Source organism: Trachypithecus francoisi, unplaced genomic scaffold, assembly GCF_009764315.1.
Source record: "Trachypithecus francoisi isolate TF-2019V2 unplaced genomic scaffold, Tfra_2.0 Lachesis_group3, whole genome shotgun sequence".
Classification (NCBI taxonomy): Eukaryota; Metazoa; Chordata; class Mammalia; order Primates; family Cercopithecidae; genus Trachypithecus; species Trachypithecus francoisi.
Window position 1 is genome coordinate 150,788,947 of NW_022681468.1, and position 23,257 is coordinate 150,812,203.

The 23,257-nt window shown below is 38.1% G+C and overlaps 1 protein-coding gene across 3 annotated transcripts in view; it reads left to right on the forward strand.

The window, feature by feature from the left end:
- The window catches only part of FSIP1 (fibrous sheath interacting protein 1), a 201,369-nt gene that overhangs the window by 165,967 nt on the left and 12,145 nt on the right, over nucleotides 1-23,257 (forward strand). For all 3 annotated transcript variants that reach the window (XM_033190615.1, XM_033190613.1, XM_033190612.1), the window contains exon 11: nucleotides 6,901-7,411. In XM_033190615.1, coding sequence (XP_033046506.1) covers nucleotides 6,901-7,411 — 511 coding nt within the window. The remainder of the gene's footprint in view (nucleotides 1-6,900; nucleotides 7,412-23,257) is intronic.

Consider the following 23,257-nt stretch of genomic DNA (forward strand, 5'->3'; position numbering starts at 1 on the left):
CAATAAGAGCCATCACAGACTGCCCAGGGCCATGACAGCCTCTCACCAGGCAAACCCATAAGGCAAGCCCTGCCTCACCCAGCTGTTTGGGGAAGATGGGTAGCCTAGGCATGGGTGGGGTCTGATTCTGCACAGTGACTTTGCCGTGCCGGGCCCCACATAAAAAGGGCTTCCCACACCACCACAGCGTTCACGACCTCGCTTCAGAGCTATTTGCCTTGACCTACTTCACACTCAGTATTATCCTGTCCACTGAGCCTCCTGGCTGCTGACCTGGGGGCTGACTCACTTTCCTGTTTACAGCCTTGCCTCAACCCTCACTCTTGATGGTGGTTTACATAGTTTCTCTGGCAATGATATTTGCTTCCTTTTTGACTAGAGTTCAGATTCTCTTCTGGCCAGACAGCCTCTGACTATTCTGGTGAAAAATACGCCAGATTGTCCCTGGCCCCCAGGACCCTTTGTCCTTGGTGTGGCCTCCTAAGAGCAGTCTACCTGCTGGACTTGCCTTTATATGATTGGGGTAGCCCCAGTGTAAGAAAGGAAGGTGGGAGAATGGAATAGGGAGGGAAGGAGCTAGGAGAGGGAGGAAGAATAAGCCCTTTTCTCCTATGAATCCTTAGCACCGTTGATACAGACATTAAAATGAAAAAAATAATTGTTTTTCTCCATTGATTTTTAGATGTGTTTAATCCAAAAGAGCTATAGCAAGTGTTGTGAGCCTATTGGGAGCATTCAGACTCAATAGTGCTGTTCTGTAGCCTAACTGGAGTGCCTTTATTTTTCTATGCACAGGTAGATATTTTCTGACAACTAGTTCTACATTTATATCTCAAATAACTCTTCAGTGAGTACCCAGATTTAATGAGATTGGTGAAGTTTGGAAGCACTTTGATCATTAAACCTTTAGTTGACTATAGAACTAGATTAAGTGGCAGGTTCTTTCTGATGGTTACTTACTTCATAGTGATTGTAGTTCACATATGTGATAGATTTATTTTGGAATCCCTGCTCTGTTGATACCTTCTTGTTTGGGAAATCACCTTACCCACAGCCCTGCCAAAACCTTGGGCTTGGATGGTTGTGTTTCTGCCGTGTGACCCTCAGTTCAGATATTTGGACCAGTGGTGGACACTTGAACCTGACACAGGCAGTCCATCAGCCTGGCCAGTGACCAACCAGGTTATCTTGCTTGAAAATTTAAGCAAAAGAATATAGAGAGCTAAAGGACGTAGTCAGTTGTTGGTGGGTGTGGTACTCTTACGGAGTCAGTTCATAATACATAGGCAAGCTGAGGTTGTGAAAAAGCAGAAACCATTAATAAGCAGAGAAAGCGGGTTTGCAGAGAGGAGGATGCATCAGGCAGGCAGTGAGTTAAGAGATGACATGGACCGAGAAAGACAGACGGGGCACATGACTTTGGTTCCTGGTGGCTTCTCAGCTCTAGACTCCGAAAGGCTGGTCTGTACTCTTATTTCGCGCTTGTTATTGTCCACGAAATGACTTCTTTGATCTTACAGCAAACTTCAACCCTACCACCTCTTGTTTTTGACATAAGGGTTTCTGTTCCTTGTAGCCAAAAATCCTTGACTAAAACTACTACTGAGGTGTTGCCAGCAGTGGTTGCAACAGAGAGCTATAAACTTATATCTTCGTCATTAAGCAAACGGTGGAATGTTTTTTAGTTGCCTCTTTGGAAGTAGAACTCGATGTCATTAAAATCTGTGTACATCCATATTTTCCTTGTTAATCATTTAGAACATTCTAGCTTTCCACCCTTTTCTCACTTGTGATAATGGTATTGGTTTCGTAGGGTGGGTCTTTAGGAACGCTGTTTGGGGGAAATAAAAAACACCCGAAGTAAGCTTACTCAAAGGACAAGATTGCTTCTGCTGGTTTATAATGGGTAGACTTTCTGATTATCTGCACCAGGGACATAATCTTGATTGCCTTGTCAACAAAATCCATTGCCCAATTAACTGGAGATTTTTATGGCTGGAGAAACTCTGGATATATAGCATAGGAGGTGGGGCAGGGATGAGAGTGAGATAATCCACAGTCTGTGTTCCATATCCAGCAATTACAAGTTGCATTCCTCATCAAATTTAGCTTCTACACCAAACTGGCATTTATCTGGGTGGAGATGTATAAACAGTGGGCATCCTGGGAATGGAGCTGTGGCTGGTCTTTTTTTTTTTTTTAATGAACTCAAAGAGAGGGCACTGTGTACGTTTGCATAAAACTTACATACAAAAGCTAATCTGGGTAATAAACTCCCAAGTTGAGTAAAAAGTTTCTATATCTGATAGAATGGACAGAAAAATGAGCAGCAGTTGGGAAAAGGACACTTGGAGGGTGGTAGAGGGAGAACTCATTTACAGCGAGTGGCAGTGGAGCTATGTGGCTAGACACTTAGGCTCTGGACCCAGACTACCTGGATTCCAATTTCAAGTCCACCATTTAGAAGCTATATGACCTTGGAGAGATTACTTAATTTCTTGGTGCCTCAGTTTCTTCATCTACAAAGTGGAAATAAATAATAATAGTATCTACCTCATAGGTTTATTGCAAAGATTAAAGAAATCAATACATGTAATATGCCTAGAGCAGAGTCTAGTCTGCCTAGTGAATGCTACCTACTTATTATTATTCTGTAAGACATAACCTAGTGTGCCGACCAGATCAGCAGGATGCAGCAGAACTAACACCGCATGTGTATTCTACTCTCTTCCCGATGAAAATCCAATAGATTTACTCTTTCACCATGAAATGTGTGTGTATTGGCTGAAACAAGAAAGAAGATTCATTAAAGAGCTACTAAAATGAAGGTAGGAAGAGAGGGGCTTTCATATACAGGGTGAGAAGAGGTTGGGTTCTGGCCTGGAAAAATGAAGACTGAGATGCACTATGTTGAGTTTTATGAAGGATAGGAATAGTATGAATAATAACTTGTTTATGGAATACTGGGAAATTAGAGCTGGCATGAAAGATGAATACTTTGAGGTGAATACTTGAACAGATGGTTACTTGACAGTGCCTGCACAGTGAGTGGTTCAGTCATGGTGCTTATTAGCTCAGAATTTTTGAGAGCAATCTGGAAAAAGGCTGTGGGTTAGATGGTTCCTTAATTATTGAAGGTAGTTAGGGATGTTTGTGATGGAGCCCTAGTTTACTTCAGTTCAGTATTTGTAAATAAATTATATTAATATAATACCTTAAAAAACGGTTTAAGCACTCTAATCATTCAGTTCTCATGATAGTCATTTACTGAGCTTTGACTGCGAGCAAGACTGTGCTGGGAATCCAAAGGTGAGAAAGATGGGTCGTGCTGAAGTTTCCAGTCTGTATTGCCACCCAGAAGCACTATCATTAAATTAATTCGAAGGCGTAATGTGTTTCATTTGCTTTTACTTACATTTTGAGGCCAGAGAATGTTTAGTTATTTTATAAGAGTTCAGGATTGATATTGTGAAGGAGCTGAATAGATAAGTTCTCTTCTTGCTAGTATTTTGTTTTCATATCTCTACCCAGGCTACACTCTAAAGCCAGTAGAAAAGTTTATTTTAAAATTTATTTTTATTTTTAGAGTAGTTGTTCACAAAAAGCAATGTTAGAGTTAGAATTTAATGTAGAGATTATCGTCTAAAGTTCCTTATTTTACAGATAAAGGAGATGGGCCCCTGAGAACTCAGGTGACATGCTCAAGGCAGCAAAGCTTGGATGGAAGCCCAGGTTCTAGTCTTCTGTGTTTTCTTTCCTATCCAGCTGCTTCCCCCGGGAGGATCAGGGTAATTGTAGTCCAGCTTATTTCTGTGTACACACAAGCTGAAATGTGTAATGTTTTATCCCATAGTACCCAGAAGCAATTTACCATGAAGCCAGTAAAGATTCAGCTCAGGGCCTCTCACTTATAGGAGCTTTGGGGTGGGAAGGAGGAAGCCAGTTTGCAATCAGCAAACATTTCTATAAGCATGTCTGGTCAATGACCTAAAGAGATACTGTAAGAAATGGACTCAGCCCTCCCCAAGATCCTAGTAATTTGTTGTGATCTTTTTCACATACTAAAATAAAAGAAACTCACTTTTGTACCTAATTTTGAATTCGTAATTTTGTATTTTTTTTTTTAAGAAATGCCCTTCTCTTGTTCCAAGATTATATAAATTTCTGGCTCCATGAAACATGGGTCAGCTTCTGATGTCCAAACATACTATCACTTGGGAATTTCATTTAAATATTCTAAATTTTATTTCTAAGTGCATTTTTATTAAAAAATTTGGGCTGAGCATGGTGGCTTACACCTATCATCTTAACAATTTGGGAGGCCGAGGTGGATGGATTACCTGAGGTCAGGAGTTCAAGACTAGCCTGACCAATATGGTAAAACCCTGTCTCCACTAAAAATAAAAATAAATAAATAAATATATATATACACACACATACATATACATATTTATATTTATGTATGCCAGGTGTGGTGGTGGGTGCCTGTAATCCCAGTTACTGGGGAGGCTGAGACGCGAGACTCACTTGAACCCAGGAAGCAGAGGTTGCAGTGAGCCATGATTGAGCCACTGTACTCCAGCCTGGGTGACAGAGCAAGACTCTATCTCAAAAAAAAAATACATTTAAATTACTTTTATTTTTATATTTAATTTTAACTTTTGTTACAGTAATAAAGAAAAAGTTGTGTTAAAATGTTTTAAATAAAAATGGCAATCCCTGGCCTCAGCCTTCCCTACCCCTTGATATTTTCTCCAGTTAACTACTTTTAAATCTTTTATGTTTTTCTGAATTTTACCTCTAAATTATTTATTAATGACTTACTTTCTTAACTGATTAGTTTTAGACATTATGTATTGGGTTGCTATAATGGTAGGCAATAATTTAACCAATGAAGTGCAAACACCCCTTGTTCTCCTCACATTTCCCCAAAAGAGTTGTCACAATTTTTGCTTACCTTAGTCATCAGTATTTATATTATCATTGACTGTGCAAATATTGTTCACATCAGTAGCAATTATTAGCCTATGGCATCCTTTCTCATGTAACTTTTTGTTTGTCCTAGACTTAATAATTATCTTAGTTTCTTCTGCCTGATTTTCTGTGTATATGTCACTGCTTTTCCTTTTTTTTTTGTAAAACTTTTTGTTTTCCCCAGAGTTCATAATTGCTTTGATTTTCCTTTTGCTTCATTTTCTGTGTATTTAGCCAAATATATCATCAGAACTGCTAAACATCTATCGTATCAATATTACTTTTGGAAATGGTCAAGCATCTTGGATAATCTGCCAATCCTCCCTCCTACTCTTTTTCCCCTAGAGACCTCCTCCTGCTCTAATATGGACTGATATTTTTCTAGTGTCTAAAAATTACATCATAATAAGGCTTTGATGAGGATGTTTGGTAAGGATGACACTCAGCGGGCTCTTTCTAAATCCTAGGGAATTGTCTATGCATTATAAGTAATTTTACATAAGCCAAGTTTGAAAGTGTGTTTTAGGTATCTAATGTCATAGAAGAACTTCCTTCATTTTCTCCTTGACTAGGTTTATATAGTAGAGTGAAGAGAATGCTCCTGATTCTGGATAAAGATGGATAAAGTACTATATCTGGATGCCTGAAATGCCTAGTGACTAAAAGTAGAATTTGCTAATATATAATTCTAATCCTATTTCTTGACATATATATTAACCTTAGGGTCAGTCACCTGAATTTTGAATTCCAAATAATTACTAAGAATATATTCCCAGACAATTTCTTATTACCCTCATGCTCATAGTGACACTTGCCACTATAAAAACTAGTTTTAATATAGGTAAGTTAAATATAATTTTAAACAATATTTTTTAAACACGACACAAAATTGTTTTACATACTAGTATTTATTAGTTGCATTAGAAGCTTTACGTAATAGTGGAGAATTAACTATACTAGTTTCAATAATAGCTTTTTATTTCAGTACTTTACATATGCAGAATATTTAGTTATTTTTTACTGTGTACTTTCAGAGTAGGCCAATAGCGTTATTTTACTTTGCTGAAGTAGAAATTAAAGTCATTGAAATTCATGATTAAGTTTTCTTATGGGAACTTCTTGTTCTCAGATAATTCATCCCCCTGTAAAGGAGGATTAGTATTTTCCTGGATAATCCACATGTAAACCATGGAAGACAGATTTTTTGGGAAGTAGACATTTTCTTTTTTCAGTGTGTTTCACTATATTTTAATCTCATTCCTTTTTGAGATTGATACAACTCAAATGTCATGCTATTCAGCTGAAGTCTTATAGAACATGGCTCTCTACTTTCATTTGGTTTTTTAAAATTTACTTCCTGAGAATATTGCTGGAAGAAAAAAATGTTTTTAAATATTTACAGTCTTGGTTGAAACGCTCAGCCCTGGTAACCTTTACAAGCAGAGATTAAATATGTATGATCAAATCATTCTCCCCAAATACACCGCCTCTGGAACACCCCTGGCCTCTGCCTAGACATGTAGCTTTGAAGCAACAACACATCTCAGGATGCACCACCCTTCACCCTTCCTTTTCTGTCTTCAGCAGTATTGTCCACTGAGAGTTGTGGACAGACAAGGGGGCGCTGAATCCCCAGGGGTAGGGGTAGGCTTCCTTGTATGCCAATTTTTTCCCCATTTAAGGAATTGGGTGGTGGTGGGGTTCATGCTGAGGGATGGGTGGGGTCAGAGAAACACCACCCAAAGATTTTGCCAGGATTATGACATTTCCCCTACAGTTTTGGATACATTACACTGAATTATTTTTCTATTTTTATGTGTTGTATAAGGGGTTACTTGCATTTATATTGTATAACTGGATGCCTACCAAAAATATATGTGTTTACTCAGTCAATTGACTATGTAAACTTTTGGTTTGTTTCATCAGTTACAGTCCACATCGCATCTCTCTGAAGAACAGTTAAAGTGTCTTCTGGATGAATGCATAGTTAAACAAAAATCCATCATTAAACTTTCTTCAGAAAGAGAAAATGAAGACATTGAGGATGTAACACCTATGTTCCCCCAGCTTTCCAGGTCCATCATCTCTAAATTACTAAATGAATCAGGAACAAAGGTCCAGAAAACCGAGGCAGAAGATGCAGATATGCTTGAGAGTGCAGAATGTGAAGCTTCTAAAGGCTACTATCTCACTAAAGCCTTGACTGGACATCGCATGTCAGAAGCTCTTGTCACTGAAGTAGAGAATATGAAATGCCTTCAATTTTCCAAGGATGATATTATTAGTGACACAAAAGACTATTTTATGTCGAAGACTCTTGGCATTGGGAGACTGAAAAGGCCCTCCTTCTTGGATGATCCACTGTATGGTATCAGTGTGAGCCTTTCATCAGAAGACCAACATCTGAAACTCAGTTCTCCAGAGAAAACAAAAGCAGGTGAGGCTTGGCGAACATGTGTTTTGCTAAATAAGTCTTAAAAGCATCTCAATATAAAGGTATTACTGTTTAAATTAGAGTAGGATAAGAAGGTATGTCTGTAAGTCACAGGTAGCATCAGTAAGAGCATGCAAACATAAAACCTATTTCCCAATAGTCTTATGAAATCATATAACTTTCATATAAGGAATAAGGAAAGGATCCAGTTTCAGCTTTCTACTTATGGCTAGCCAGTTTTCCCAGCACCATTTATTAAATAGGGAATCCTTTCCCCATTTCTTGTGTTTGTCAGGTTTGTCAAAGATCAGATGGCTGTAGATGTGTAGTATTATTTCTGAGGGCTCTGTTCTGTTCCATTGGTCTATATCTCTGTTTTGGTACCAGCACCATGCTGTTTTGGTTACTGTAGCCTTATAGTATAGTTTGAAGTCAGGTAGCGTGATGCCTCCAGCTTTATTCTTTTGGCTTAGGATTGTCTTGGCAATGTGGGGTCCTTTTTGGTTCCATATGAACTTTAAAGCAGTTTTTTTTTCCAATTCTGTGAAGAAATTCATTGGTAGCTTAATGGGATGGCATTGATCTATAAATTAAGATTACCTTGGGCAGTATGGCCATTTTCACGATATTGATTCTTCTATCCATGAGCATGGTATGTTCTTCCATTTGTTTGTGTCCTCTTTTGATTTCACTGAGCAGTGGTTTGTAGTTCTCCTTGAAGAGGTCCTTTACATCCCTTGTAATGGATTCCTAGGTATTTTATTCTCTTTGAAGCTATTGTGAATGGGAATTCATTCATGATTTGGCTCTCTGTTTGTCTGTTACTGGTGTATAAGAATGCTTGTGATTTTTGCACATTGATTTTGTATCCTGAGACTTTGCTGAAGTTGCTTATCAGCTTAAGGAGATTTTAGGCAGAGATGATGGGGTTTTCTAAATATACAATCGTGTCGTCTGCAAACAGGGACAATTTGACTTCTTCTTTTCCTAATTGAATACCCTTGATTTCTTTCTCTTGCCTGATTGCCCCAGCCAGAACTTCCAAACTATGTTGAATAGGAGTGGTGAGAGAAGACATCCCTGTCTTGTGCCAGTTTTCAAAGGGAATGCTTCCAATTTTTGCCCATTCAGTATGATATTGGCTGTGGGTTTGTCATAAATAGCTCTTATTATTTTGAGATACGTTCCATCAATACCGAATTTATTGAGAGTTTTTAGCATGAAGGGCCGTTGAATTTTGTCAAAGGCCTTTTCTGCATCTATTGACATAATCATGTGGTTTTTGTCTTTGGTTCTGTTTATATTCTGGATTACGTTTATTGATTTGCGTATGTTGAACCAGCCTTGCATCCCAGGGATGAAGCCCACTTGATCATGGTGGATAAGCTTTTTGATGTGCTGCTGGATTTGGTTTGCCAGTATTTTATTGAGGATTTTTGCATCGATGTTCATCAGGGATATTGGTCTAAAATTCTCTTGTTTTGTTGTGTCTCTTCCAGGCTTTGGTATCAGGATGATGTTGGCCTCATAAAATGAGTTAGGGAGGTTTCCCTCTTTTTCTATTGATTGGAATAGTTTCAGAAGGAATGGTACCAGCTCCTCCTTGTACCTCTGGTAGAATTTGGCTGTGAATCCATCTGGTCCTGGACTTTTTTGGTTGGTAGGCTATTAATTATTGCCTCAATTTCAGAGCCTGCTATTGGTCTATTCAGGAATTCAACTTCTTCCTGGTTTAGTCTTGGGAGAGTGTAATTGTCCAGGAAATTATCCATTTCTTCTAGATTTTCTAGTTGATTTGTATAGAGGTGTTTATAGTATTCTCTGATGGTAGTTTGTATTTCTGTGGGGTCGGTGGTGATATCCCCTTTATCATTTTTTTATTGTATCTATTTGATTCTTCTCTCTTTTCTTCTTTATTAGTCTTGCTAGCAGTCTATCAATTTTGTTGGTCTTTTCAAAAAACCAGCTCCTGGATTCATTGATATTTTGGAGGAATTTTTGTCTATCTCCTTCAGTTCTGCTCTGATCTTAGTTATTTCTTGCCTTCTGCTAGCTTTTGAATGTGTTTGCTCTTGCTTCTCTAGTTCTTTTAATTGTTATGTTAGGGTGTCAATTTTAGATCTGTCCTGCTTTCTCTTGTGGGCATTTAGTAAGTGCTATAAATTTCCCTCTACACACTGCTTTAAATGTGTCCCAGAGATTCTGGTATGTCATATCTTTGTTCTCATTGGTTTCAAAGAACATCTTTATTTCTGCCTTCATTTCGTTATGTACCCAGTAGTCATTCAGGAGCAGATTGTTCAGTTTCCATGTAGTTGAGCGGTTTTGATTGAGTTTCTTAGTCCTAAGTTCTAGTTTGATTGCACTGTGGTCTGAGAGACAGTTTGTTATAATTTCTGTTCTTTTACATTTGCTGAGGAGTGCTTTACTTCCAACTATGTGGTCAATTTTGGAATAAGTGCGATGTGGTGCTGAGAAGAATGTATGTTCTGTTGATTTGGGGTGGAGAGTTCTGTAGATGTCTATTAGGTCTGCTTGGTGCAGAGTTGAGTTCAATTCCTGGATATCCCTGTTAACTTTCTGTCTCGTTGATCTGTCTAATGTTGACAGTGGGGTGTTAAAGTCTGCCATTATTATTGTATGGGAGTCTAAGTCTCTTCCTAAGTCTCTAAGGACTTGCTTTATGAATCTGGGTGCTCCTGTATTGGGTGCATATATATTTAGGATAGTTAGCTCTTCCTGATGAATTGATCCCTTTACCATGATGTAATGGCCTTCTTTGTCTCTTTTGATCTTTGATGGTTTAAAGTCTGTTTTATCAGAGACTAGGATTGCAACCCCTGCTTATTTTTGTTTTCCATTTGCTTGGTAGATCTTCTTCCATCCCTTTATTTTGAGCCCATGTGTGTCTCTGCATGTGAAATGGGTCTCCTGAATACAGCAGACTGATGGGTCTTGACTCTTTATCCAGTTTGCCAGTCTGTGTCTTTTAATTGGACCATTTAATCCATTGACATTTAAGGTTAATATTGTTATGTGTGAACTTGATCCTGTCATTATGATATTAGCTGGTTATTTTGCTCATTAGTTGATGCAGTTTCTTCCTAGCATGGATGGTCTTTACATTTTGGCGTGTTTTTGCAATGGCTGGTACCGGTTGTTTCTTTCCATGTTTAGTGCTTCCTTCAGGATCTCTTGTAGGGCAGGCCTGGTGGTGGCAAAATCTCTAAGCATTTGCTTGTCTGTAAAGGATTTTATTTCTCCATCACTTATGAAACTTAGTTTGGCTGGATATGAAATTCTGGGTTTAAAATTCTTTTCTTTAAGAATGTTGAATATTGGCCCCCACTCTCTTCTGGCTTGTAGAGTTTCTGCTGAGAGGTCTGCTGTTAGTCTGATGTGCTTCCCTTTGTGGGTAACCCGACCTTTCTCTCTGGCTGCCCTTAACATTTTTTCCTTCATTTCAACTTTGGTGAATCTGACAATTATGTGTCTTGGAGTTGCTCTTCTCGAGGAGTATCCTTGTGGCGTTCTCTGTATTTCCTGAATTTGAATGTTGGCCTGCCCTACTAGGTTGGGGAAGTTCTCCTGGATGATATCCTGCAGAGTGTTTTCCAACTTGGTTCCATTTTCTCCGTCACTTTCAGGCTCACCAATCAGATGTAGATTTGGTCTTTTCACATAATCCTGTATTTCTTGGAGGCTTTGTTCATTTCTTTTTACTCTTTTTTCTCTACACTTCTCTTCTTGCTTCATTTCATTCATTTGATCTTCAATCACTGATACTCTTTCTTCCATTTGATCGAGTCAGTTACTGAAGCTTGTGCATTTGTCACATAGATCTCGTGTCATGGTTTTCGTCTCTATCAGTTCTTTTATGGTCTTCTCTGCATTGATTATTCTAGTTATCCATTCATCCATTCTTTTTTCAAGGTTTTTAGTTTCTTTGCACTGGGTATGTAGTTCCTCCTTTAGCTCTGAGAAGTTTGATCAACTGAAGCCTTCTTCTCTCAACTCATCAAAGTCATTGTCCATCCAGCTTTGTTCCATTGCTGGTGATGAGCTGCGTTCCTTTGGAGGGGGAGATGCGCTCTGATTTTTTGAATTTCCAGCTTTTCTGCACTGCTTTTTCCTCATCTTTGTGGTTTTATCTGCCTTTCGTCTTTGATGATGGTGATTTACTGATTGGGTTTTGGTGTGGATGTCCTTTCTGTTTGTTAGTTTTCCTTTTAACAGTCAGGACCCTCAGCTGCAGGTCTGTTGGAGTTTGATTGAGGTCCACTCCAGACCCTGTTTGCCTGGGTATCAGCAGCAGAGGCTGCAGAAGATAGAATATTGCTGAACAGCAAGTGTTCCTGTCTGAATCTTGCTGTGGAAGCTTCGTCTTAGAGGTGTACCCAGCCGTGTGAGGTATGAGGTGTCGGTCTGCACCTAGTGGGGGATATCTCCCAGTTAGGCTACTCAGGGGTCAGGGACCCACTTGAGCAGGCAGTCTGTCTGTTCTCAGATCTTAACCTCTGTGCTGGGAGACCCACTGTTCTCTTCAAAGCTGTCAGACAGGGATATTTACATCTGCAGAGGTTTCTGCTGCTTTTTGTTTAGCTATGCCCTGTCCCCAGAGGTGGAGTCTACAGAGGCAGGCAGGCCTCCTTGAGCTGTGGTGGGCTCCACCCAATTCGAGCTTCCGGTGGCTTTGTTTACCTACTTAAGTCTCAGCAATGGTGGGTGCCCCTCCCCCAGCCTTGCTGCCACCTTGCAGTTAGATCTCAGACTGCTGTGCTAGCAATGAGGGAGGCTCTGTGGGGGTGAGATATCTCTTGATAGGCCGTTTGCTAAGACCCTTGGTAAAGCACAGTATTAGGGTGGGAGTTACCCGATTTTCCAGGTGTTTTGTGTCTCAATTTCCCTTGGCTAGGAAAAGGAATTCCCTTCCCCCTTGTGCTTCCCAGGTGAGGTGATGCCATGCCCTGCTTCAGCTCTCGCTGATCAGGCTGCACCCACTGACCAGCAGGGACTGTCCGACATGCCCCAGTGAGATGAACCTGGTACCTCAGTTGAAAATGCAGAAATCACCCATCTTCTTTGTCGCTTATGCTGGGAGCTGGAGGCTAGAGCTGTTCCTATTTGGCCATCTTGGGCGCCCCCCCCCCCGACATAAAAGAATTTAAATGTATAACCAGTTTTCGAATAAAATACTGAAAATATGGTTCACATGTATTCTTTACATTACCAGTGAAAGTAGGTAATGTTGCTTAAGAATTATGTAAGTCGCATATTCTATATAAAGATTTGGATTTTTTATTTTTTATATGAAATTTCACAAGCTGTAATTAAAAAAAATTTTGTTAAATTGGCATCATAATTATATACATTTTTGGGGTAAAGTGTGATGATTTGATGTATGTAAACAATGTGAGATGAGTAAATAAAGCTAATTTACATATCTATCACCTCACCATTTTTTTGTGGTAAAACACTTGAAATTTACTCTTATTTTGAAACATATAATATGTGATTAGTGACTGTAGTTACCCTACTGTGCAATTCATCTGAAAATTTATTCTTCCTAAGTGAAACTTGGTACCCCTTAGCCAACAACTCTCTGTTCCCTTTTTCCCCGTCTTCATCCCCCGGCCACTGGTAACTTCCATTGTGCTCTCCACTTCCATGAGTTTGACTTTTTAAGATTCTGCATATAAGTGAGATCATGCTGTGTTTGTCTTTCTGTGCTTGGTTTCCACTTAGCATAATGTTTTCCAGGCTCATCAATGTTGTCAGGAATTAAAGAATCTTTCTTTTTTTTTTTTTTTGTAAGGCTAAATATTATTCCATTGTCTTGATATACCACATTTTCTTTATCCATTCATCCATTCATGGACACTTATGTTGATTCCATGTCTTAGCTATTGTGAGTAATGCTGCAATGAATATGGAAGTGCAGGTATCTCTCTGACATATTGATTTCAGTTCTTTTGGACATATACCCAGCAGTGGAATTACTAGATCATATGATAGTCCTATTTTTAGTTTTTTGAGGAGCCTCCAACAGTTTTCCATAATGGCTATACTAATTACATTTCTACCAGCAGTGTCCAGGGTTCCTTTTTGTCCACAGCTTTGCCAAAACTTATCTTTCATCTTTTTTTTTTTTTTTTTTTTTTTGAGATGGAGTCTCTCTCTGTCACCCAGGCTGGAGTGCAGTGTGTGATGGCACAACCTTGGCTCACTGCAAGCTCCCCCTCCTCGGTTTGAGTGATTCTCCTGCCTCAGCCTCCTGAGTAGCTGGGATAATAGGCATGTGCCACCACGCCCAGCAAATTTTTGTATTTTTAGTAGAGATGGGGTCTCACCACATTGGCCAATCTCGTCTGGAACTCCTGACCTCAAATGATCCACCTGCCTTGGCCTCACAAAGTACTGGGATTACAGGCATAAGCCACCACGCTTGGCCTCTTTCATCTTTTGATAATAGCTGTTCTAACAGGTGTGAGGTAGCATCTCATTTTGGTTTTAATTTACATTTTCTTAATGATTGGTGATGCTAAGTATTTTTTCATGAACCTGTTGGCCATTTTTATGTCTTCTTTTGGGAAATGTCTGTTCAGGTCTTTTGCCTATTTTTTAACTTGTGTTTTTTTGTTTTTTGTTTTTGTTTTTGCTATTGAGCTGAGTTGCTTATATATTTTGGATATTAACCCCTTATGAGATGTGCAGTTTGAAAATATTTTCTCCTACTTCACACATTGTCTCTTTACTTTGTTCATTGATATAATCCCATTTGTCTATTTTTGCCTGTGTCTTCAAGGTCATATTAAAAAAAAATCACTACTCGGACCAATATCATGGAGCATTTCCCCTATGTTTTATTCTAGTAGTTTTATAGTTTTGGGTCTTATATTTGTGTCTTTAATCCATTTTGATTTGATTTTTATACATGGAGTGAGATAAGGATCAAATTTTATTATTCTGCATATGGACATTCAGTTTTCCCAACACCTTTCCCCATTGTGCGTTCTTGGCATCTTTGTCAAAAATCAATTGACCATAAATGCATGAGTTTATTTCTGGGCTTTCTGTCTTGCTCTGTTGACTGAAGTATCTGTTTTTATGCCAGTACCATGTTGTTGCAGTTATAATTGTGTTATACTTTGAAATATATATTATATATTTTAAATATATATATTAAATTATATATTTTATATAATATATTATATATATATTTAAAATATATTATAATATATTTCAAAGTATATATTTCAGCTGGAGGTGTGTGATACCTCCAGCTTTGTTCTTTTTGCTCAAGATTGCTTTGGCTATTCAGGGTCTATTGTGGTTCCATGCAGATTTAAGGATTGTTTTTTTCTTTCTGTGAAAATGACATTGGAATTTTGATAGGTATTGCATTAAATCTATAGATGACTTTGGATAGTGTGAACATTTTAACTATTAATTCTTTCAATCCATGAATATGGTACATCTTTTTTTTTTTGAGACATAGCCTCACCCTGTCATCCAGGCTGGAGTGCAATGGCATGATCTTGGCTCACTGCAACCTCCACCTCCCGGGTTCAAGCAATTCTCCTGCCTCAGCTTCCCAAGCAGCCAAAATTACAGGTGTGCGTCACCACGCCTGGCTGTTTTTTTTTCTATCTTTAGTAGAAATGGTGTTTTACCATGTTGGCTAGGCTGGGAACATGGAACATCTTTTAACTGATTTGCATTTTCTTTACTTTCATCAGTGTTCTATAGTTGTCAATATATAGTTCTTTCAACTCCTTGGTTAAATTTACTCCTAAGTATTTTTTTTTTTTTTATTAGAGGCAATTGTTAATGGGATTGTTTTCTTAATTTCCTATTTGGATAGTTTGTTCTTAATGTATAGAAATGCTCTTGATTTTTGTATGTTGATTTTATTTCCTATTAGGATGCCTTTTGTTTGTTTTTCTTGCATAACTCTGGCCAGGACATTAAACACTATATTGGAAAAAAAGTGGTCGGAGTGGGCATCCTTGTGGAGAAGCTTTCCACTTTTCACTGTTGAGTATGATGTTAGTTACAGATTTATCTTACGTGGCCTTTATTATGTTGAGGTACATTACCTCTGTACCTAATCTGTTGAGAATTTTTATCATGAAATGGTGTTGAATTTTGTCAAATGCTTTTTCTGCATCTGTTGAGATTATCATATGGTTTTTATTCATTTTATTAATATGGTATATCCCACTTATTAATTTGCATATGTTGAACCATCCTTGCATACTAGGGATAAAGCCCACTTGATCATGTGAGTGATTCTTTTAATTGCTTTTGAATTCGGTTTGCTAGTATTTTGTTGAGGATTTTCACATCTGTGTTTATCAAGGATATTGGGCTCTAATTTTTTTTTTCTTATAGTATTCTTCTCTGGCTTTGGTATTAAGGTAATGCTGGCCTTGTAAAATGAGTTCAGAAGGCTTTCTTCCACTTTAATTTTTTGGAAGAGTTTGAGAAGCACTGGTATTAGTTCTTCTTTAAATGTCTGGTAGAATTCAGTAGTGAAGCCATCTGGCCCTGGGCCTTTTTTTGATAGGAGGCTTTTTATTACTGAGTCAACCTCCTTGCTCATTAGTGGTCTGTTCAGATTTTCTACTTCTTTATGATTCAGTCTTGATAGGATGTATGTGTCTAGGAATCTGTTCACTTCTAGGTTATCCAATATAATATCTAGGTTATTATATGTTGGCATATAATTTTACATAGTAGTTTCTAATTACCCTTTGTATTTATTTGGTATCAGTTGTAATGTCTCCTCTTTCATTTCATTTTTGTTTTGTTTTAAATAAGCAGAAGTTTTTAGCTTTAAGACTTTAAAAAGTAGTTGTTATTGCTCTCTAATAGCACAACAAATGTAAATTTGTTGAGGGATATTTGAAACATACAGAAAAGTGTAGAAGATAAAATCATTGTCCAGACCTATTCATTGCTAATATTAACATTCATCTTTTTTCTAGTTGTATATTTTAAATTGTCTTCATATTCTTCTGATAGTATATTCTTCTATTTTTTCTTTTATATTTTGAACATTTTGTTACTAAATATTCTTCTAAATCATTCATTATAATGGCTGCAAATGTATCCTATTGATGTATCATAATTTAAGCATTTCTTTATTTTTAGTCATTTATATTAATACTTTTTGTATAAGCTAAAACTATCATGAGACAAAAGTATGGTTGTAATCATTATCTTTCCATTACATGATGATGTGATGAGTTCAGAGGATTTTATTTATTTGAGTTTTCTTTCTTTCTTTTCCTGGTTAGTCTAGCTAAGGGTTTGTCAATTTTTTTTATCTTTTCAAAAAGCGAACTCTTAGTTTTGGTGATTTGTTTTCTATTGTTTCTAGTCTCTATTTCGTTTGTTTTGGCACTAATATTTGTTATTTTCTTTCTTCTGCTAACTTTGGACTTAGTTGGTTCTTTTTCTAGTTTTTTGAGGTTTAACATTAGATTGTTTATTTGAGATTTTTTCCTTTTTGATAATAGGCATTTATTGTTATGTATTTCCCACTTAGAACTGCTTTTGTCAGCATCCTGTTAGTTTTGATATATTGTGTTTCCATTTTTGTTTGTCTCAAAATATAGTTTGATATCCTTTTTTTCCCCCTCTGACCTATTGTTTGTTTAGGAACATGTTGTTTAATTTCCACATATTTGTGAATTTTCCAAGATTTCTTGTTATTGATTTCTAGTTTTATGCCATTGTGATCAGAAAAAATACTTGATATGATTAAAATCCTCTTAAATTTGTTAAGACTTGTTTTGTGGCCAATCTTGGAGAATGTCCCATGTGTGCTTGAGAGGAATATGTATTTTCTTGCTGTAGGATGTGATGTTTTGCATATGACTGTAAGGTTCATTTGATTTAAAGTGTAATTGAAGTTCAGTGTTTTCTTGTTGATTTTCTATCTAGATCTGCTCATCATTGAAAGTGGGGTATTGAGGTCCTCTACTCGTATACTATTGCAGTCTGTCTCTCAGATCATGTAATAATTGCTTTTTATATTTAGGTGTTCCAATGTTGGGTGTATATATGTTTACAATTATGTCCTCTTAATGAAATGACCCCTTTATCATTATATAATGACCTTCTTTGTCTCTTTGTGTAGCTTTTGACTTAAAGTCTATTTTGTCTGATACAAGTATAACTACCCTTGCTCTCTTTTGGTTTCCATTTGCATGGAATAACTTTTCCATCCCTCCACTTTGTCTATGTATTTCCTTACTAGTAAAACGAGTCTCTCATAGATAGCATATAGTTGCCCTTTTATTTTATTTTTTTAAACCCATTCAGCCACCCTATGTGTTTTGACTGGCGACTTTGATCCATTTACATTCAGGGTAATTGCTGATAGGTAAGGACTTGCTACTGCCATTTTGTAATTTTTTTCTGTTTGTTTTGTAGATATGTTTTTTCTTCCTCTCTTGCTACTTTCCTTTGTGGCTTGATAATTTTCTGTGGTGGTATGCTTTGAATCTTTTCCTTTTATGTTTTGTGCAACTATTATAGGTTTTTGTTTGTGTTTACCATCAGGTTTACATAAAACATCTTGTACTAGCTGGGCATGGTTGTACGTACCTGTAGCCCCATCTACTTGGAAGCATGAAGTGGGAGAATCACTTTGGCCCAGGAGTTTGACTCCTGCCTGGGCAATATAGCAAGACTCCATCTCTTTAAAAAATAATAATAATAATAAAAACCAAAAAATATTATTATAACAGGCTGTTTTAAGGTGATAACAACTTAACTTTTATTGCATATAAAATCTCAGTACTTTAACTTCCTCCCTCCAATATCTTTTATGATTTAGATGTCAAATTTTACATCTTTTTGTAATTTGGATTCCTTTAACAATTTATTGTAGCTGCATTTGTTTTTAATAGTTTTGTTTTTTAACTCTCATAATACAGAGAAAATTCCTTTACACATCATCCTTACAGTATTATTCTGAATATGACTATGTCTTACTTATACCATTTAGTGCTTTTTGCTTTTATAAGTTTTATGTATCAATTAGGAGCCTTTTATTTCAGCTTAGCTCCCTTTAGCATTTCCTGTAAGGCAGGCCTAGTGGTGATAAACTTCCTTAGTTTTTGTTTGGGAAAGTTTTTATTTATCCCTTATTTCTGAGGAATAGCTTTGCTGAGTGACATATTCTTGGTTGCCAGTTTTGTTTTCCTTCTGCACTTTGACTATATTATCCCACTCTTTTATGGCTTGCAGGGATTCTGCTGAGAAATCTACTGATTGCTGTTTTGGGACTCCCTTGAATGTGATACGTTTCTGATCTCTTACCACTTTCAGGATTTTTTGTCTTTGTTTTGTTATTTTAATTTAATTTAATTTAATTTTGAGGCAGAGTCTTGTTTTGTCACCCAGACTGGAGTGCAGTGGCATGATCTCGTTTCACTGCAGCCTCCTGGGTTCAAGTGATTCTCCTGCCTCAGCCTCGTGAGTAGCTGAGATTACAGGTGTGCGCCACCATGACAGCAAATTTTTGTATTTTTAGTAGAGATGGGGTTTCACCATATTGGCCAGGCTGGTCTTGAACTCCTGACCTCGTGATCTGCTTGCCTCAGCCTCCCAAAGTGCTGGGATTACAGGTGTGAACCACCACGCGCAGCCATCTTTGTTTTGGTAGTTTGATTATGATTTGTCTTGGTGCACTCATCTTTGGCTTGAATTTAATTGGAGATCTCTGAGCTTTCTATACCTGAATGTTGTCATATTTCTACAAATTTTGGAAACTTTCAGCCATATTTTCTTAAATATATTTTCTGAGCCTTTTTCTTTATCATATCTTTCTTAGAATTATATTAGAAGAAAGTTAGTTCTCTTGATGGTGTCCCATAATTTATGTAGGCTTTCTTCATTCATTTTTCATAGATCTCCATTTTCTTCAGGGTCCATTATTGGAGCTTTATTAGTTTCTTTTTGTTGTGTCACATTTCCCTGATTCTTTCTAAACCTTGATGTCTACACATTTGAGGAAATGGCCACCTCTTTTGGCCTTGAAGGTTTTCTTTCACAGTGGTAGAGCTTCACTAGTTAGTTTAGCATTTGATTATGGATGGGCTAGCTGGTAACAACCCCAGACAGGTACACCTTGCTGTTGGGTTGCTGTTGGGCCAGCCTGCTGCCTGTGCTTTGCCTGTTCCACTGAGGTCGAGTGGAACTTCTGGCTGTGCTCTGTGGTCTGATAAGACAGATCACTAGCTGGACTCCACAGTTAGGTGGAGCTATTGACTGGGCTCTGTGATAGCCTCTGATTGCACAGGGTTGCATGTTGTTTTCCCTGGCTGGGAAGTACTGCTGTTTTTAATCTATAGCTGGGCAGGGCTGTGTGCTGGGCTCAGAGACTGGGCGAGGTTTCTGCGGTTCTGCTCAGCCATTCGGGATGGGCCAGGCTATGATCTAGAGAAATGCATGGCACTTAAGCACTCAGTGCTTAAGCAAAGCACTGAGTCTTTGTGGGGTCACCATGCAGCTGCTGGGGTTGAGTGGGGCCAGGTAATTTCCTCCACAGATATTCATTCATTGACCTGCACTTGCCTCCCAGCCTGGGAAGCCTTAAGCAGAACATGAAGGCTTGGTAGGGTTAGCCTAGTTGGCTGCTGGGGTTGGGTGGGGCCAGTTGCTACTCTCCTTAGGTAATCACTGACCTGCCTTTGCTGCCTGGCCTGGGGAGGGCTTAAGGAACACCAGAGCTAGGTGGGGAAGCTGGCTAGGGAATGAAGCCTGTTAGATCAGTTGACTGTACTTCCTGCAGGACAATGCTAATGCTGTTGACTAGTTTCTCTGGTGGAGTGCCTCCATTGGCTAGAATGCAGAGCCACTGCCAAGATCCATGTACTCGCTTCTGTGAGTCTCACTTTTGTTCTTTGTTTCTGGCTGATCCTAGGTGGTCTAGCGCTGCCTGCACTCCCAGTGTTTCCTGGGAGATAATAATGAGTGGGCTTCCTGCTCAGGGTCCCAGAGTGTTGGGGAAGCTGAATGTTTGCCTCTAACTCTCTTTTCCCACTGTAGAAACTGTGGGCCCAGGGGAATCCTCTGTGTGTGGTGCTGTGCTGGCTTGACGTGTGGCAGGGTTTGGGGGAGTGGTGATGTGGTTAAAGTGAAACCATTCCTCTATTCCACTTACCCCTTGAATGAGGCTTTTTTTGCAGTTATGTGGTCCGAGGGGGTGTCCCAGCCTTTCAAGTTCAAGGAGTTCGGGAGTATTAATGAAGATATTCTTGTCTGTAAATAGTTAGTTGTTGGTTGGATTTTTGTTGGGGGTATGGGAGCTGAGCAACTCCCATTGTGCCATCTTGCTGACTGGAACTTCCAGCTGTAATGTTTTTATCTAGCAGCAGAGTTCACTTACAAATGCAATTCAGTTAGATGGGTGTGGCTTGCTTTCTCCACACCAAAGATCTTCATTTAATAAATGAACTATGAAAACTTTGTTCTACTCTGAAATTGCAGTATATTGTCCTTCTTTTTAGATAAAGGATTTTTATTAGAGAGAAAGTATCTGAATCTCCTCTGACCTCTGTAATCAAACTTACTAAATGGAATGCAGTGGTTTCTTGTGTGTGGGATCTCATTCCCATGGAGTCCATATGTAGGGGGGTTTAGAACAGTAATTTGCTAAAATATGACTTTATTTTTATGTGAACATGAGTCACACTGATGCATATCTGTCACTGGGTAGAGCATGACAAGATGGAATGAATTGGAACTTAATGTGACTTAATGGAAAGAAGCTATGGAGACACAGAACATGGCTCTGATTATACCAGATAATCTTAATATGCAATTATGACAACCCTATGAGTATGGAGGATTAAGATGTCATAGGTATGAATATGTGAACCATATTTTGCTTTCTGTTTATTACATAATAAGCTCTAAGGAATAGATCCTACATTATTACTTTGAGCATGTTAGAATATCTGAAGTTGGAGTTTTACTAACCTCATTATTTATAATTATTAAAATAACTTGCTGATCAATTTTATTCTAAAATACTAAATTGTACATTATGTGCTTTCTACAAAAGTGTGCATCAAAACTGAATGCTGTGTCAGTTTTCTTGACAAAAACCCTTTGAAGATGTAACTAATGAGGAGTTGCTGCGTGTTCGGCTGTTACATTTCTGTTCTACCTCCTCGGCAAATAGATACACAACAGTGTGATTCTGATTCGATTTCTGGAAGCAGAGAGGAAGAAAATGAGTAAAGCCATTTATTGTTTTCTCTTTCAATAGCAAATATTACTGATATGTAGTTGTCTTTTCCCTGATGTGCTGAGGTCTGTTTCAGCTATTTCAATTCTGCTTCTAAAAGGCAGAGTCAGATAAGGCTTCAAAACAAGAACCAATCTCAGTGACCTTGAAGACCAATTTAAATAGTGGTATTGAAAAATGAGGATTTGCTTATCCGTTGTATTAAAAGTTTTCAGTGTGAAACACATTATCAATATTTGTGCTTTAAGCTTCATGGTAACAATTATTATTTGAATTTTTGAATACAAGGTTCAGTAAATTCAGCATTGTACTCACTAGTTACTGGGGTTTTAGGGGATCAGTAAATAGTACTCTTCTCTTCCCCACTTGGGTCAGAACCAATTGAGAGAGAGAGAGAGATTCTGACCAATGGCGATCAAGGAGGTTTGCTTTATTGCTGATGAAATGTAGAGGATTGTCATGATCTGGGTGGGCAGCCAGACAGGCTTCTAATGCTATGCCTTTAAAATAAACGTACCCAACCAGTCACTGGCAGAGATCAGAGATGGAAAACCTCAGGCATCATCTGTGGAAACCTGTGCATGTGAAACCAATGGGATGGGGGAGCAAAGCATGGAGCTTTGGGGAGCAGGGTCAGGTGGGAGTTGGGTGCTGACTCCGGAGGAGGCAGGAGCTGAGCTGTGCATGCCATTTCATCCCCCAAACTTAGCTTCCCGCGGACAGTGTGGAGGGTGTGAAGTGAGGCCAGGATGCTTCCACTGCAAGTTCCTCCTTACGGGAGCATGAGGAGAGTGGGAGTAAGTGTTCTCAGGTCACACTTAACCTCAGAGACAATCCTGAATGTACTGGCACTTCCGAAGCAAAAAGCATCAGGTCTGTGGGTTAGTGTGGTATTTAATCAAATTATCTTGTACTGAGTTGCTTTCTAGGTAATCAAAGCAAAAGCCATCTGTGCTTGTGTAGTATTCTCCCTTCCTACTGAGCGTTTGGGCTAATTATTAACAGAAATGCATAAAATAAAGATGAACATGGTATTAGCAAATAACAAACATAGTAAAATAGGGCAAAAAGCGACACAAAATCGGTTGTGCAGTAAAAAAACGGGGACAGAACTGCACTAATTATTTAAGAAAAACAAAGTGGAATTTCTCATAGGACCTGTTGAGTGAACAGTATTCTTGAAAAATTCTAGAAGTTAGCAGGGTGGAAGGGATAGGGAGTTACTGGTTAAAGGATACAAAATTACAGCTATATAGGAGGAATAATAAGTTCTAATATTCTATAGCACTATATGGTGACTGTAGTCAACAATAATATGTATTTTCAGATATCAGCTAGAAGAGAGGATTTTGAATGTTCTTAACACAAAGAAATGATAAATGAGATGATAGGTATGCAATTTACCTGATTTGACCCCTAGACATTGTATATATTAAAATATCACTGCGTACTGCATAGATATGTACAATTATGTGTGAGTTTAAAAGTCTATAGTAAATGCAATAAGAGTCATATAAGTTTTGTTTTCTTTTTTTAAATAATACCTCTGAATGAAAACTGGAGTGACCAACTGTGTTGGA